Source organism: Tauraco erythrolophus, chromosome Z, assembly GCF_009769465.1.
Source record: "Tauraco erythrolophus isolate bTauEry1 chromosome Z, bTauEry1.pri, whole genome shotgun sequence".
In the NCBI taxonomy this organism is placed as follows: Eukaryota; Metazoa; Chordata; class Aves; order Musophagiformes; family Musophagidae; genus Tauraco; species Tauraco erythrolophus.
In genome coordinates this window covers 28120563-28137942 of record NC_141496.1, presented here as the reverse complement: position 1 = coordinate 28137942, position 17380 = coordinate 28120563, and the positions used below count along the sequence as shown (strand labels likewise).

Here is a 17380-nt window from a genome sequence, read left to right as displayed (position 1 = left end):
TGTTGTTAAATAACAACATCAAAAGGTTTGTACCAAACAAAAGGTTTGTACCAAACCTTTATTTTGAAACTTTTGCTAAAGGTTTGTTAGAAACCTCATTCAGTTGTGATTCTGAATAACTGAGCCAGCATTTTTAGATTTATGGTTTTATAGAGGTTGATGTTCTTTTTATACAAACCTATTTGTGTTTGTTAAGCACTCATTTCTTGATGTTTGTTTGTATTGATGACAGTGAATTAGTTATTCAAAAATAAGATTTAATAGCGGTTTTGTTATTTTTCTTATTTCTTGAAAACTAGTTATGGATTTTTCATGCAGGATATTGCTATTGTTATCCCAGTCTACCCCCTGCTGGCTGCACAGTAGTATTAATTAGGTTATTCTATGGAACAAGCAGCTGTTTTATTAGGAAGATAGATTTATAGCAAATAGTCAAGGTAAAAAAAAATGGTGTAGAAAGTGTCTAGAAAAATATCTTTTGAAAAATAGAGTTGTGAAGAAATAGAATTATTTTACATCCAGGAAGAGCATTCTTCATGAGCAGAAAAGAGAAGCAACTGGTTCGTGAAGGCTGAGAGAGTCGGGGTTGTTCAGCCTGGAGAGGAGAAGGCTTGGGGGTGATCTTATAGCAGCCTTCCAGTACTTAAAGGGGGCCTACAGGAAAGCTGGAGAGGGACTTTTTACAAGGGCATGTGGTGATAGGACAAGGGGCAATGGCTTTAAACTGAAAGAAGATAGATTTCGAGAAGATGTAAGGAAGAAATTTTTTACATTGAGGGTGTTGAGGCATTGGAACAGGTTGCCCAGAGAAGTTGTGGATGCCCTATCCCTGAAAGTGTTGAAGGCCAGGTTGGATGAGGCTTTGGGCAACCTGGTGTAGTGGAGGGTTTCCCTGCCCATGGCAGGAGGGTTGGAACTAGATGAGCTTTAAGGTCACTTCCAACCCAAACCATTCAGTGATTCTATGAATCTGTTTGGGTTATGTTCATAATGTGTGCTTTGACCTCAGAAGCTGTTGTCTCCATTTAACAGGACACTTCTACTACTTTGCAAGCCCACAGTTTAAAGCATAGGCCATGCCGAAACAGGTGTTACGTAGATGCAGTGACAGCCGGCATAGGGTTATTTGGTGTGCATTATTACTATTATTATCATTATTATCATTCTCGTTACGATATAAGGTCATAACTACACAGAATGCTTATAGTACAAAATGGTTTCTGCAAATACTGACATTTCTAAATTAGGAGCTAACCGTTTAATTGGGATGTTTTTCAATCTGAAAGCAAGGCACTCGAACTAGTTACATATAATACTAATGCAAATCTCTTCCTTATATTACTTGTTACTAGTCTTAAACATGTAGCTTATCCAGTGACGAGGATTGAGATCGTTCCTCAGCTCTACCTTTTTGACTTTCTAATAGAAGTACAATTTGATACTGTGAAATCAGTCAGGTGATTAAAAGAGAAATGAACATTACTACTTGATGCTCTCTGTTCCATACAGTTGTTCAACATCTTTCCTGAAGTGTGGCTCTCACTGGATGTAATGCTGCTTTCCAAGTGCTCAGAAGGAAGGACTACTTCGTATGTGCAGCAGGCTATATTCCTGCTCATACACCCAATTATGTTCTCTTTTTTTGCCAGAGTTTGTTGGTTTATGTTTGACTTGTCATCTGCCATAATCATCCAGATCACTTTCTTTAATGCCACCTGGCTGGTTTTTCATTTCATCCTTTGCAGTCACTTAATCTTGTCTACAAGTAGAGCCGTGCATTTGTCCCTGTGAAATTGCACCTTTTTTTAGACCATTTCTGTCATTAGTTAAGATGATTCAGATTTCTAATCCTGTGCTGCAATGTGTTTTCAGCCCCTCCTAGTCTTTTTTATTATTTCAAGTCATAGAGATTTAATTACATTAAAGTAGGTTGCTTATTAGTACAAAGACAGCACCAAATATGTTTTGGTCTGGTTTATTGTCCTGGTTTAGCCCAGCTGGCACCTAAATTCTACACAGCCACTTGCTCACCCTCCCTTATCCCTGGGGAATGGGGAAGAGAATTAAAGGGGAAAAGAAGGGAGATCTGTGGGTTGAGATAAGAACAATTTAATAATAATAGTAAGATAAAATTAAAAGTAATAATGATAGCAATATATTTTCATACATATATATGTAAAATGCTAATAATATATATAGGAAAAAGTGATGCCCAGTGTAGTTGCTCACTGTCTGGTGACCAACACCTGTCCTGTCCTGGCAAATGATTCCAAAACAGGTAAGTCTTGACACCGCAATCTGAGATGAGCGAGAGGCCCAAAAAGAGAAATGAGAGAGCACTCCAAGAGTTTGAGAACGCCCTCGGAATACAATTTCTGGAAGAGCCAAAGCACTCCTTCCCGATCGACTCTTATCTGTATACTGGGTGTGATGTCACATGATATGGAACACTTCCTTGGCCCGTTTGGCCCTCAATCCTGAGTGTAAGTTCCAATCACAGGGGTGCTGTGGACTCTTTGTCCCGGTTATGCTCCCCGCTAGCCTGTTGTGCTCCTACACACTGGCAAAAACATGGAAGCTGAAAAGTCTTTGATTTTTCACTACCAACTGTAAACATCAGTGCGCTATCAACACTCTTCTCATAACAAGTCTCAGACTAAAACACGGAACTCTTCTAGCAGATAAAAAGAAAATCTAACTCTATTCCAGTCAAAACCAGGACATTGATCCTCTTTACATGCTTAAAATATCTTTCATTATTGTTCTTAATCAGAAAGATTTAAAATACTGATGCTAAAGAGAAAAATATTTTCTAAAAGTGTGCTCCCCAAATATTTGAGACATGTCAAAAAACCCAAACCTAACTAGATTGTATAATACTTTATTTTTTGTAACGTACATTCCTTGTTACTTTAGAAGACTTCTAACTGAATTTAACACATAAATGGGGAATAAAAGTTTATTCTTTACTACAGTAAATAGTATCAGTAGTAGTAGTATTAGAAAAAGTCTTTCAGATTCTCTAATAATATTCCAAAGCTGTTGCTGTGTCTTTGAAATACAGAAATGAGGTAGTTTCTACTTTTGCAGTTCCAAATTAAATGGATTAACTTTTCCAGCTGTATTAATTAAGCTCTTTTGATCAGGGGGAAAAAACTCCATAAACAAGCAAACATAAAACCCAGCAGTGTTTAGCTATAGATACACCTCTGATGAAGCTGGGACAATATTTCCACAGAAACTTAAGCGCTTGTTGGAGTGTTGCCTGTATACGTTAGCAACATTAATGGTCTTACTGTTTAGAAACATTCACGACAGTGTGGTATTTCTGTCCCGTACAGGAACACTGTCTACCTTTTTATGTGATCACAGCATGTCCATAGTCAGCTTGTTGGAGAACGTAGCTTTTCTGCATTTCCAAGTGTCTAAAATTGTGGGCTTTTTTATCCCTCCCCTCCTTGTTTTTGTGTCTTTCTACCTCTACTGTAGTATCTTGCTTGATGGCTGATAACTCCATCAGCTGCCCCAAGCATTGCTTTAAATGGCAAAGCTCCTGTCTGGCTCCACCTGGTAAGTCAAGGTGACTGATGCTTGGGAAGCCCATTGCTTTGGACTGCTTCTAGCTGCAGTCACACTCCAAACTCCTTCCTAACACTGCCCCATGAGATCTGTTTCTAACTACACGTCTGACTTTGTTCTAGGTCTGTGTGGTGCTTGTACCAGGCCTAATTTCATTGCCCATACTGTCTGATTTCCTGGCGCTCAGTATTGTCCTACGAACTTCTCTGTCTTGTCACTACTCTAAATCCCTGCACATGCTTTTTTTTTGTGACTGATACTTAATTCAGTTCTTTTTATATTACCTACCTGAAGTTTGAGTATCATCCTGTTTCTTGTCATCTATTGTAACATGGCCTGTTGATTTTTTTTTTAACCTATTATTACATCACCTGCAAATAAGAAATGCTCATTTTTAAACCAGATGTTACAGACGTGACCTTGGTCTAATAAGTGAACATGCTTGTGCATGCATAAAATTACAACAACTTTATTAATGTTAGTGCTTGCAGATCGTACATGCAAAAGATGAACTAACACTTGTAAATGGGAAGCTGCATACTTGCATAAACAGTAATATTTAATATATGTGAGAGTTAGTTATTATCCATATATACAAATACATGGAGTTACACAAGGGTTTTGTGAAGTATTTGACAAATGAGTGTTCGTTGCCACTTTTGTACTGGTATTGTAGAACAGACCTTGGAGGTAGCTGGTGCTTGTGTGTATTCTTTTGATGGTTAAAAGTAGTACGTTTGGGATTGTCTGTCTTGGTTTTGTTTCCATTTTATAGTTGCATTGTAAATTAAATTAGCTTGGTTAAATTAGTTTGTCTGAGATAGGCTTTGTAATTTTTCTTATTCTAAGTGGTATTTGCTAAATGTGACATTATACCCTGTAAATCCATACTTGAAATTTGTATTTTATAGGTAACGTTTTATGTCTCTACAGGAGATCTGTATCGCAAAGCATAATGAAAAGATCCAGCAGCGTCACCAGAGTGAGGAGGAATACAAAATGCACCATACCGTTCAGCTAGTAAGTTTTAGTTTTCTGCTGTTGAGTTTAGCCTTTAGTTAATAGCTTGCATTTCTCATTAAATAGCTTGCATTTCTCATTATACATTAATTAGGAGAGTATTCAGAGTGGTAGCTGTTTTAAAAAGATGGTATATATCCCTGACCTTTGCACCACGGATTTCTGTGTCATATTATGCTGGTAAGGAGGAGTGTATAGCTGTGTTAGGGTGACATTGAACCCAAGCAAATAAAACAGTTCTTTAACACTAGGTTCACAGTCTGAGGGATTACTGCTAGAGTTAGGCTGCATGCAGTTTGTTATTGCGTGCATGTAGGCAGTGCTAGACATCTCTTGAGTACAGTGTCAGGTATGCTGAAATGAGTAAGGAGATAATACACATTTATTCTTGAATCTTAGTAAGCTTATTGATTATTTTTTCTTTCTACAAAAGAAATCACTTGAATTGTGTTGTGTAAGATGTAGTTCCATCTGGATGTTCCACGATTCTCTGCGCAGTCTCATCGCAGAGAATAGGCTAGCTAGTCCAACTTTTGTGCTGAAGGTAGTAGACTTTATGTTAAAGAATATTCAAATTCAGGGCTAGGTTTTGGGAGCTGTTATAGTATCAATATTTAACAAAGATCACCGACAAAGATGCATTGAAATCCAAGTCTCTTTAATTGAGGCTTCAATTAGATTAGTGAAAGTGATTCTGTTTCATCCTTATACATTTTTAACATTGATACATTTGTCCAGAAGTTAGCTGCATAATTTATTTTATGAAAAGGCTGCTTGTGAAAGACAGTATGTATTGGCATACTCTTTCAGCAACTTAGTCAGTTCTTACAATAAATATTGCAAAGGAATTTGCTGTGTGGATTATAGTCCGTTTATCACTCTTAAAATAAGACTTGACAAAGCTGAAGGACTTTTTTTGTCTCTCATACGCTACAGGGCTTTTTTGTTATTTATTTCATGGAGTTGCCCACTTGCGTGATATGAAGAACCTTATGGTAATTTTTTGAATCTTTTTTCTGTTAGTAATGTGACTGAAAATTTCTGCTACTACCTAAAATAGCTTTTCGGCCACTGGTTTTTTGGAAAGATAACCTCAAGGGTATCCAAACCTGAAACCAAATAAGAATTGCAATTTCACTATTCTTATTTAAAAACCAAACCAACCAAACAAAAAAAAAACCCAAAACCAACCCCAAACCAAAACAAACAAAAAAAACCCTCTGGAGTTTGAGACTGCTTCAGGAAAAGTTTGACCTGATTACATATGTAATATGCAGGTGTAGTGATAGAACAATTCTTTCTTCTTGCTATAATATTTCTTTGTGCTTCTGTTTTAATTTCTTTGCCCCATTACTCTGTTATTTTCATCACGTGCTTGTATTCCTCTTCACCTTTTCCTATTTTCTGTCCTTACTATTTTTCAGACATATTCTCTTCTTCCTCTCCCTAATGCATCTATACTTACCTCCTTCCAAATCAGACTTTCACTCTTCAGGAAGGACACCGGGCCACTAGCTAACTTCCGAAAATGGCAGGCAGACACTGCTTTTGTGTTGACTGAATGATAATAAAAGTTCACGAAAGTGTTCAGAACTTTTAATTATTATGATGAAGATGGGCTTTTAAAAGTAATACTTAATACTGTGAATCTTTTAAGAATTAAAGCTGCTGTTTCTGCTCAGTTTTTTCTTTATAGTCACCTGTTCTGTTCAGTTCTGTCACTTTTCTTGATAACTTCAGAACGTGCATGCAATGACTTTTGCCATCTGATAACTAGCATCCACTCTCAGCAAATTTGACTGAAGTGTTTTGTTTCAAAGATGTAGTAACTTTGCTGAAGTTTTGTGAAAATGATTGACCACTTAAAGGAGGTGGATCCAAATGTGTCTTTTCACTGAGGTAATATCCGCAAACAAGAAAAAAATCAACTTGTCTTAGCTGCAAGGAAGAGCTTCAAACCTCTATTGAAATAAGATTACAGAAAACCAAGCTGGATTAAATAATGGCATCTTAATTAAATACAAAACTTTCATTTACTGTTGTAAATTGTAACAAAAATATGTACTTAATCAGCTCAGTATTGAATTCAAAACTTTGTGGCACTGAGTTCTGTGATCTTTTGCTCTGTGAAAATACCAATATGACTTGTTTTAAATGAGCAACCTTGCAATTTGGACTGTCATTTTGCTCTTGGAATGAGAGAAAATGGATAGAGGTTTGCTGTCTGGCTCATTCCTATCATTTTAATTTAAGGAGGCTTGTTTCAGTATCATATTCTGTCACGTTTCTAGTTATTTCTCATCTTTCAAGGTAATAAGTCTTCAAGTGTTCCAATTCCAAATTGAAATCTTTCTTTACTGAGCTTTGCATTTCTTCGAGAGTATAAAGCATGAAATGCATAATATTTTTAAGGGAAAGACAAAGACCAAGTTTTGAAGTTCAGAAATATGTGTATTTGAGAAGTAGATTGTTAGGTAATTCCTAACAATTAGTAGAAGAGTTATTTTAATTCCTTTTTTTTTTTTTGTGATTCGACCCCTCTATTCTGCTCTCTGAATGCAGCTGAACTGCATTCAGCTTTGAGGCCCCCAATATAAGAAGGACATGGAACTGTTGGAGTGGGTCCAGAGGAGGGCTGCAAAAATGATCTGAGGGCTGGAGCACGTCTCCTACAGTCTGAGAGAGTTGTGGTTGTTCAGCCTGTATGAGACGTGGCTGATCTGGGGTGATCTTATTGCAGCCTTTCAGTACCTGAAAGAGGGCCTACAGGAAAGCTGGAGAGGGACTTTTTACAAGGGCGTGTAGTGATAGGACGAGGGGCAATGGATTTAAACTGAAAGCGGGGAGACTTGGATTAAATAGAAGGAAGATATTTTTTACAATGAGGGTGGTGAAACACTGGAACAGGTTGCCCAGAGGAGCTGTGGATGCCCCATCCCTGGAAGTGTTCAAGGCCAAGCTGGATCAGGGTAAACCCTGATCTAGTGGAAGGTGTCCCTGCCCATGGCAGGGTGGTTGGAACTAGATGATTTTTGAGATCCCTTCCAACCCAAACCATTCTATGATTCTCTGAATGGTGCTGAATAGCATTGGATGTAATATTTACATGTTTTTAATATATTTTCTCAGAAGCGAGATCAATTACAAGAGGAAGAGGAAAGAAAGAGCTCCTGGGTTAGTCAGGAACGACAGAAAACACTGGACAGACTTCGGACATTTAAACAGGTAACAAGAAGAGTTGTTCTTTTTCCACCAGTTTCTTTTATGAAAGTACTTTTCACTCTTTCCGGGACTATACTATGCTATCAGCGATTCTCTTTCATTTTGTGGTTAACTGTTCTTTGGAAAATTTATAGCAAAATATGGCATTGGTGGTAATATATTCCTCTGGCCGTTACGTTTCCAGTGCCGTGATAAGCTTCTGTTCACTCTTACATCTACACCTTGTGACAAGGTACTTAGCAGACGTTCCTAAAAGAAGTATAATCTGAATGGTATTTCCCACAAAGAGCACTGCCATCTGACATACCCCCACTCCCACTGATTGCTAGAACACGTGCCAATACCTGTTCCTTCCTAATACAATGTAAGTGTCAGAAAGTAGATAGAGGATGGAATGAAGGGAGGAGAATTAAGGAAAGGGGTGAAGGTGCAAGAAAACAGAGACTGTATTAATTGGTGAAGAAATTTCTGGTTTTGGTGAATACATTAAAAAAAGATATGAGAAGTTACTTTACTGGAAAGCTGTTCTGCTCAGCAGTACACTTTTCATATCCTTATTGTTTGCAAGGCTTTTGAACTGCATAGCTTCTGTAAATTAGAGCAAATTTACTTATTTTAACCAGAAACATTAGTGAACTGACTTTATATATGAGTGTGTTTATATTGTTGGGATCTTTATTGCTTTAGGCCTACCACAGTTGTGTAAGATGTATTAGACCTGTCTTTGAGAAGCAATTTAAATTTTTGCATAAAAATGGCTATGAATACAACTAATATGAAAACACAGATATTGAGGCAGAAAATGTAAGAACTAAATCAAAAATACTTTCTGAAGTCTCAAAATGTTTACCTTTTTAAGCTATATGAGTCACATCTAAAGCCAGTGTATTAGGTCAGAGAGGACTTTGTTGCAGGGGGAGCCATTGGCTGGTTTTAGAAAAGGAAAGCAAGAGGGAATTTTGAATTCTAGTTTTCAGAAAAAACAGTTTGGTTGTGTACAGTCTGGTTCTTCGTGAAATCCTAGTTTTAACCCATGTATATCCTTGACTAAACCAATCACGTGTAAATTGTGGCTTAACCAAGAACAAAAATTAAGAAACGGGATCATTTTTGCATAGAAGTGAGGATATATTTGCTTTGTTTCTACATCCAGAGCAAAATGCATGAAAGTAGGAGATGGATTCTATTTGTCAGAAGGGCAAACCCTAATGACAGGTACTTAGTATCTAGAGTAGTGCTTTGCATGTACTTACCTTAATTGTCAATAACTTATTCACTTTAGCGCTATCCTGGGCAAGTAATACTTAAATCAACCAGACTACGGCTGGCTCATGCAAGAAGAAAATGTGCAGCCAGCTCAGTATCCTGTGTCGATCAGCCTCAATCTTTGCCAGCAACCATACAAATCCAAGAGAAAAGTGAAGAGGTGGAATTGGAAAATGCAGTTCAGCCTTTGCAAGTGCAGGAATCCACAAGCTTAGAACAACTTCAGGATATCGTTTTACCTCCCAATGGTGTTACCTCTGAACTGCCTCATGTTAGTACTTCTCCACTTACCAGTAATGAGCTTCAACCAGAGACTGTTACTGTAGTACCGCTTCCACCTCCTTTGCCTCCACCACCTCCACCTCCGCCTCCACCTTTGCCCTCCAAGGAAGATGCCACCAAATCCTTAGAGAAAAGCGATGGCTTTGTTAAACGTCAGAGTGAGGAGAAGGGAGTCCAGCACTCTTCTGGAATCCCACCGGCACATCTGTTTGACAGCAGTCAGCTAGTCAGTGCCAAGAAAAAGCTTAAAAAGACCGGTGATCTAGAGGGTTTACAGAGGAGAAGAGGTAATGTTTTCATTTCTGTGTATTTAATTGCAATGCATTCAGTTCCTCTTTTGAATTGCTCTATAGAAAAGTGTATGCTGTGATTTGATTATAATTATTAATGGGAAATTTGTTAAATCGTTTTCAGTTGACAAATGTCTGTGACTCAAACAAATGTTAGGACCTTTACAACAGTGTGCGGTATAGTTCTTCAGTTAGACAAAAGACACTTGTGAAACTGATTGCATGGCATACTGTGCTAGACTAGCTAGAAAATGGAGCTAAACGTTGCCTAAAAGAATCTTTTCCTGTCTAGTTTACAGCCAGCACTGCAATATTATATCCTTCACCTGAGGGTGCAGTGTTTTTTTAACAACAGAATTTTACATAACTTGTGACCTAGTAAAATGAATACTTCTCTTGGGACATAGGAAACCTGGAGAATGCTATCTTCAAGGTTTCTTCAAATTTTCATACAAAAGTCCAAAAACTCTCAAGTACCCTTGAGAGCTGAGTAGGAGTATGTTTGACTACAATTGGATATTAAATCTGTAATCATTCAGCAAAGCATGTTAATGAATAGTTAAAAGATCGGAAACTAATGAGAATTAATAGATCACAGGGCTGAGCTGGGAGATCTATTACAACTTGTTGATTCTCTACTACTTGTTTTTAACTGTTTATCCTTTATCCCATATATAAAATGAGGAGGATGGCAGCCATATTTGAACAAAATAATCCTGGTGTTTGGGTGAAACATGCTGTGTTGGAACTAAGTTTTTATTTGAAAATCAGAGGTGGGATTTTCAAAAGCGGTCAACTGAACTATTTTACTGGAAGTCACTGAGAAAAACTACCTTGAGTGGCTCCCCGATTCACACTGCCATAATATGGCTGTAATAACATTTTATTAAAAATTCTATCTGGCTCTGTCAATTACAGCTATAGAAAATTACAACTACAGAAAAACTTTCCATTGGCATTTTCCCTCATTCAGAGAAAATAAAAATTAGAACTGTTTTCATCAGTCAGACAGAAAGAAAAGTGTTTCCTCTAGAATTTTCCTCAAGTGACTGAAAACCCTTAAGAATTCTGCAACTATGCAGTTGCTTCAAGTTCTTTTGAGTCTTGCCAGGTCACATGTACAGTGTCTTAAGTTCATTATCAACTTCCATGCTGCTGTGCTCCATATTTATTTTCTGTGGTCCTATTGTTTATTTTTCTGATACTCATTTCATCTTGCAGTTTTATATAAAGCATGTATTGTGTGATTTGATATAAATCATAAAATGAAAAATATAAAATCAAATTATATCCTCTCTTAAGAGTATTGTTAATGTCTGCAGCAGCACTCTACCTGCTGCTCTGTATTCCCTGAAATGGTCCCAGACTCTAAGTGGCTTCACAAATTTGTCTCTCTATGACAGACGAGTATTTTACAATCCTCCCTTCCTCCTTCAGATGTGCAGTCCTGTATTCTTCTTTTATTTCTCTTTTCCTCGTACCTATTCCAGCTGTCTGGGGCATGAGTCTGATGGACATAGCCCACTGATAAATGCAAAACAGGTTTTAAAAATGTGTTCTGCAATATACAGAACAGAACCAGAGAGGAATATTCATCTATCGATTGATATTTGCTGCACGTTGTATGAGCTATGGTATGCAAGCTATTTCACACTGTTGTACTTCATTATACTGCGCTCTCTGGGATAGAGATCTTACCTGCTTGTAGCTCTTTAAAGAGCCAAAGCCTGATTTTTATTTTTGCAGAGAACTGGTTTCAAATTGGTGATGAAGGATTTGTCATAAAGTATTAACTTTTACTTCTCTGTTTTCATTAATTATAAAAGAAGGGAATTTTTATAGGTATGCTGTGACTAAGTGTAATACATGAATCCAGAGAAGCAGGAAAATGCATGCTGTTGCAGTTGTCTGTACTGCTGCTTCCCTCACTGGCATGTAATAATAGTCATACAGTAAGTAAAATTAGCCACAAAATACAAGGGCTGAGAATGGACTGCACAGTCCAATACTTGAGAAACATACTCAGTACCTGAGCTTCAAAGTCAAGAAGGATAATGTTATAAAGACTTTCATTGTGTTGAATTCATTGCAGCTATTTTGATTTTCCTGACGGCAAACAGGAAAGCCATCTTGTTCAAAAAGTTTTACTGCCTGCCTGACAGGAGATTAAGTGGCTTCAGAAATGATAATTGTCTATATAAACCAGTTTTGACCTGGTAATAGGGAAGATAAATTTGGAGGCTAAAACAATAGTGGAGCTACCATTAACACTTATGGTGTGGGACTATTACATTAACAGTATGTGGCTACTTTTTGGTCTGTAGAAAATTGAAATTAAGACTGATAAAACTTAGTAAAAATAATACTGAAGGTATTTTGATTTACTGCAGTGAGTTCTCCGATGGATGAAGTGCTGGCTTCCTTGAAACGCGGCAGCTTTCATTTAAGAAAAGTTGAGCAGAGAAGTCTCCCTCCTTTTCCTGATGAAGATGATAGCAATAACATCTTGGCACAGATCAGGAAAGGGGTGAAACTGAAGAAAGTTCAGAAAGATGTTTTGAGAGAATCTTTCACAATTCTGCCTGATACTGACCCTTTGACAAGGAGCATCCATGAAGCATTGCGACGAATTAAGGAAGCATCACCTGAATCAGAGGACGAGGAGGAGAGTTTGCCTTGCACAGACTGGGAAAATTAACCTGTAATTAATCTACATTTTTTAAAAAATATTCTTCAACACTTATATAACAATAGTGGCTAAGCCTCAGGTTGTACATTCTAGGAGACTTAATACGAATGTGACTGAAGTGTCTGACGCCCAACATGGTAAAACATGCACACAGGAATTTATTATCACTGACTTTTCAAAGAATTTAAGGGTTATAGTAAGGAAAACTTTTTTTAGGCTGCATCTTAGCCTTTTATTGTTTGAATACTTTTGCTGAATATTGACAGGACTGCTCCTATAAAAAGTTCTGTTTTATTTAGTAAATTTGAAGGGTCTGTTTGCAGCTTACTGAAAAGCTTTAAAAAGCTTTTAAGTAACAAAGCAGCACAGTCACTCTTGGACACACCTTGTACTTATTTTCTAATTCCTTCTGGCCTTGTAAAAATTTGGCATGTTTATCACTTCAGACTGAATAGTTCCAAGTGAAGGATGGTTAGATTTGACTGCTGAACACATTGAAATCTCATTGGTTACCCTGTGTGACTGACTTTTGGTTTCAGTCTGTAAACTCTTTGACTTAAGTGAATTTCCAGACTATAAACAGTAAATACACAAATACAATTTATACTTCTGCTATTTACATGAATCCCATGAACTTGCATTATACTAAGCTACAGTGCCTTGAAAGTACAGATACTGACTTCAGCAGATGAAGTTAATGATTTCAGAATAAATCAGAACTTGCCAAGAGATTAGTTTTCAAAATTATGGCTGCATCAGAGGCACAAAGAGGTTCTTTATTACAACAACAGTATACAGCTCTATTTTTCTGTGGTAGTTCTGTTCTGCTACTGGCATGTAGATGAACTTAAGTCTCAATGAAAGCTCCCACTAAACTTAAAATTTGGAGAAAAGATAGGTATGACTATCTGTAAATAATTTAAAAATTTGTTTAGAAATCAAAGGCTATTTTGAGAGTATAGAAGATAAACACTTATAATCATTGTAACACAGCTAGCAGTAGGAAAAAAAATACCTTTTTGGATGTTTACAGTCACGCATTTCTACCCTGGTTAGTTATTGCCAGAGCTGCAGGGTGACTATTGGTGAAGTGCTACTGCGGTTTAAAAAGTGATAGTGACTTAGCAACATCTGCTGAATGTTGTTGTGATTATGAAATACTGTGTCTCAAACTGTTTCATAGGTATGCTGTTTTCAAATAATGTTAAAAAATTTTAAAAATGAAAATAAATATTGCCTTATTTCTCCATATATATACTGCTAGTTCTGGAGTTGAAAATCCAGGAGTGGAGCTGTACTTAACTCTTGCTGAAAGTTCCTGGAAGTGATGGACAATGTCTCCATCTTCTAATTCAGTATTTTGGGCCTCTTCAAACTGTAATCTGTGTTCACTGCCAGTAATACCAGAAGGCAAAAAAAGACCTGGTCATATTTTTTGTGTGCTGGCTTCAGAGTTAGTGTGTCATTACCCTGGGAGCTAAGAGAATCGAGGCTTTTGAAGACACTACTCAGTATTGCATGTTGGAATTGCTGAATATGTTGACTAGAAAGTAATTTCTACAGCAGTTTAGCTTTTCAGATGTTCCTTTTTTTTTTGTCCCCCAAACAGGTAATTCACAGCCACTGCCGTGAGAAAAGAAACTCCAGTTGAAGATTACTTTTCATTTCTGAAAATTCAGAGCCAGCAGTTACGACTATCAATTCCACAGGAGGCTTTCTTTGGCAAATGACTCAGTATACGGAAAAAATGGCCTGAAACGTTAATTTTTGGGTCACTTTTTTCCTTATTTTGTTACAAAAGTTCTGGTTTAGGCAGAAAGCTTTGTTGTTTAGATATGCATTTTATATAATCAAGAAAGCCGAGTTCTTAAGCACTTTTTGTATTTGCATTAGTAATGTGTGGCCAGTTAAGTGAGGAGGCCATTCTGAGTTGGGAGAATACTTGCTTTTAGAATAACTTTGGGATTTGGCTGAGACATCAAACCAGCTACAAAACCTCCCCTTCACTGCACTGAATATATCGTCAGCTTGAAAATTCAATTAAATAGCTCCTTGCAGAGAAGTTTGCTATGTAGCAGCGTGATATTCCAGAAAGAGCAGAATTCCTAGTTGCACTACAGTAGCTGAAATTCAGTAACATGCAACTAAGACTTTTTTTCTTCTTAGTTCCAAGAAATGTATGTCAGTATGAAAAGTAACTAGTGACCACAGCACAATGAGAAACAACAATTGAATTCAGTACATACTCAATAATGTGTTTTTTTCTAACATGGTACATTTAGCAAGACATACTGCAGCACCTTTTAGAAGGTAATTTTGTAGTCTTACACCTTTTTCAAGTAGACATTTTCATGCTTTTTAAAAATAATATTTAGCTATGCTGAACCTAGTTAGTTATACTTTTATCATTTGTTATAAGAAGCAATATTTTGTAATTTCATACTTAAAATTATTTTTCTCTTTTGGTTTAAAATGGCTTTTGATTACTCTAAGCAGCCTTCTTTAAAAAAGATCAAAGCACTTATACTGATAATTCAGTTGTGAAAATCATGCTTCTCTTGCTGGTGTTTATTACTCTCTTTAGTGGCTGCAAAAATGTTAGCATTTCATACTCAGAAACCTACTGGCTGAAAAAAAGCTCCCTTTAGATCATGACACTTTCTTTTAAAGGAGAGTTACAACTTCCTCTGTGGTGAATCCTTAGAAGTAATCATAAGCTTCATGACTAATGGGTCCAGGTACCTACTCTTACGATGTCCCAGTACAGCGATACAAGTAGCCTTGTGCTATCTAGAAACTCCATGTGATACTGAAGTCAGCCCGTTCAAATGCTAAGAAAACAAAACTTTCACTAGCATTTTATTTTTACTAGCATGACATACACTGTATTTGAGAAATACACAGTCTCTGTCCTTTGTGTAGTGTGTTCCATTCACTGTTCCTGTCATGACAGAAAAACCGCTCTGTGGATCTGTTGTGGTTTTTTAAGTGGATTTAGGCATTGCTGCTGTCGTGTACTGGAACGCACACTGTGTCAGCGTTTGTAACAGGAGATTTCACGTCTTGCCATTACTTGATACAGAGGAGCAGGAGAACTTACTAGTAATAGGCTTTGTAACCTAAAGTAACCTCAGCTGTTGGACCCTTCAGTTGTTTTGCTGTGGCTGTCCTGAAATTAAAGCTCTGTCAAACATCTCGAAAGGATGTCACTTTACCCTTGCTATCGACAGGCATTTTCTTAACCTTGTTGCCTTATTTATAAAGTTAGTGAACGTTCATTTTCAAAGCGCCTGTGGGCAGCGTTACTGTAGAGTTGTATCGATTTTGCTGTATTAGTCATCGTGTCTGTATTCTTCTGTCCTGAGATCAGCTTTACGAAACACTTGACACTGGCTTTCCAAGGACCTCAACCACACCACGCTTTTTTCTTAAACCGCTTCTCTGAACCTCTAGTTACATGGTGTGGTTGTAAGCTGTCTCCTACTGTGTTCACACAGCAGTAACAGCAATGTCAAAGTTCTTTATAATCATTTGACATTGCCAATACCATAAGCTGTGGTGTATTTTTGCTGTACATTTGTCTGTACTTCCAGTCACACCACAGGTTAAAACCAAGGTAATAAAATGAATTTTTGGCTGTAGCACAAAGCAGAACTATGATGTAGAATGGTGATTCACATTGAGCAACTTTCATGTCCATTTTTTCCTATTTTCCAGCCTGCAGTTTTATTCTTTAGAGTATGCATATGGAACACTAGCAGAATTCCAAGCTGAGGAAAAATACTGTTATTTTAAAGCATAGGTGCAGTGGTGCCCTTGCACAACATTTGTGTCTGCAGTTTACCACTGTGTTGTGATTTATCTAAATAGCTCCACGCTGTACTGTGCTACAGTTTTCAGATTAGTTGCCATGTGATCTATCATCTTTGCCTTGAAAAATGTGTGCATGATTGAGAAAAATTATTGTCCTTAATATCTTTTATATTTAGCTGAAATCTTGGATTCCTGTCATAGCTTCATTTATAGAAATGGAGTTCTCATACAAACATGTATTTCATGCGCACACAAAAAGTAGCTGTTGTGCAGAGCATAGCAGCTTGTATCTGTTCAGAACTGTAATCCTCAATGTGGAAAGTAAATGCTGGGGTTTTTTTCCACATACTGAAAAAAAAATATTATTTTGATTCTCTGTGAGTCACTAGATGTCACAATTTCACATAATTCTCCACTTCGGTATAAAAATTGTGCATGCATAGTGTCCAGGCTAATGCATAAAACTTCCCATCCTCTATAATGTGAAACTTTGCATTAGGATGGCTGGAGCAGCAAATGGGGAAAGCTTAAATGTATTCACAAGAATCTTAGGGAAATTATGACAGTCCTGCATTGAGATCAGTTCCTCCACAGCTGAGAAAAGCTGTAATAATTGTATTGGTCCTTGAGAAATCTTAGCAAGCATCACTACAGAAAAAACACATAAACACATGGAAGGAAAGAGAGCCTCCATAAAAAGACCTTTCTACCTATTATTGGTGTTTTTCATTTGTGGCTGGACTTCATTGTTGTGGCTGCCTTGTTCTATTGCTAGTCATTTATCTTAAGTGGTTTGTCAGCTTTCATGCTTTTTTCATCTTTAGAAACATCTTTGTTCAAATTAAAACTGTTCTAGTGTTGCGTAACTGATCCACTAAGGTAGAGTTGAAATGCATAATGTTTATTGCACAAATGCTTATATGGGGATAAAAAACTCTTTTATGAGTGGGAACAAATAGTTTCTACTGAAATAACAAAATGTAAGGTACACAGCAGTAGTCTTTTGATCAGAAATGGAATTTTCATCAACGTGTATTTCCTGCTGTCATTCACAGATGTTCTGCATCCTTTACGAATGATGAACTGTCTTACTTTGCTGTGTTTTCAGATGTTAGTTAAGTTACCTGTCTAGGGTAGATGAAGGCTTTTTTTTGTTTTTCTTAAACATCAGTTCAAAGATTTTTCTTTAAAAAAAAAAAGTCAGTCTGCATCCTATGCC

The 17380-nt window shown here is 37.0% G+C and overlaps 1 protein-coding gene across 1 annotated transcript in view; it reads left to right on the top strand.

Moving 5' to 3' along the window:
* JMY (junction mediating and regulatory protein, p53 cofactor) overlaps positions 1–16859 on the top strand; it is a 65009-nt gene extending 48150 nt beyond the window's left edge. Inside the window, exons 7-11 of the mRNA XM_009982061.2 lie at positions 4513–4599; positions 7729–7824; positions 9104–9656; positions 12050–12360; positions 13958–16859. Of these exons, the coding sequence (XP_009980363.2) occupies positions 4513–4599; positions 7729–7824; positions 9104–9656; positions 12050–12357 (1044 nt within the window). The 3' untranslated portion in view covers positions 12358–12360; positions 13958–16859. The remainder of the gene's footprint in view (positions 1–4512; positions 4600–7728; positions 7825–9103; positions 9657–12049; positions 12361–13957) is intronic.
* The last annotated feature ends 521 nt before the right edge of the window (positions 16860–17380 follow it).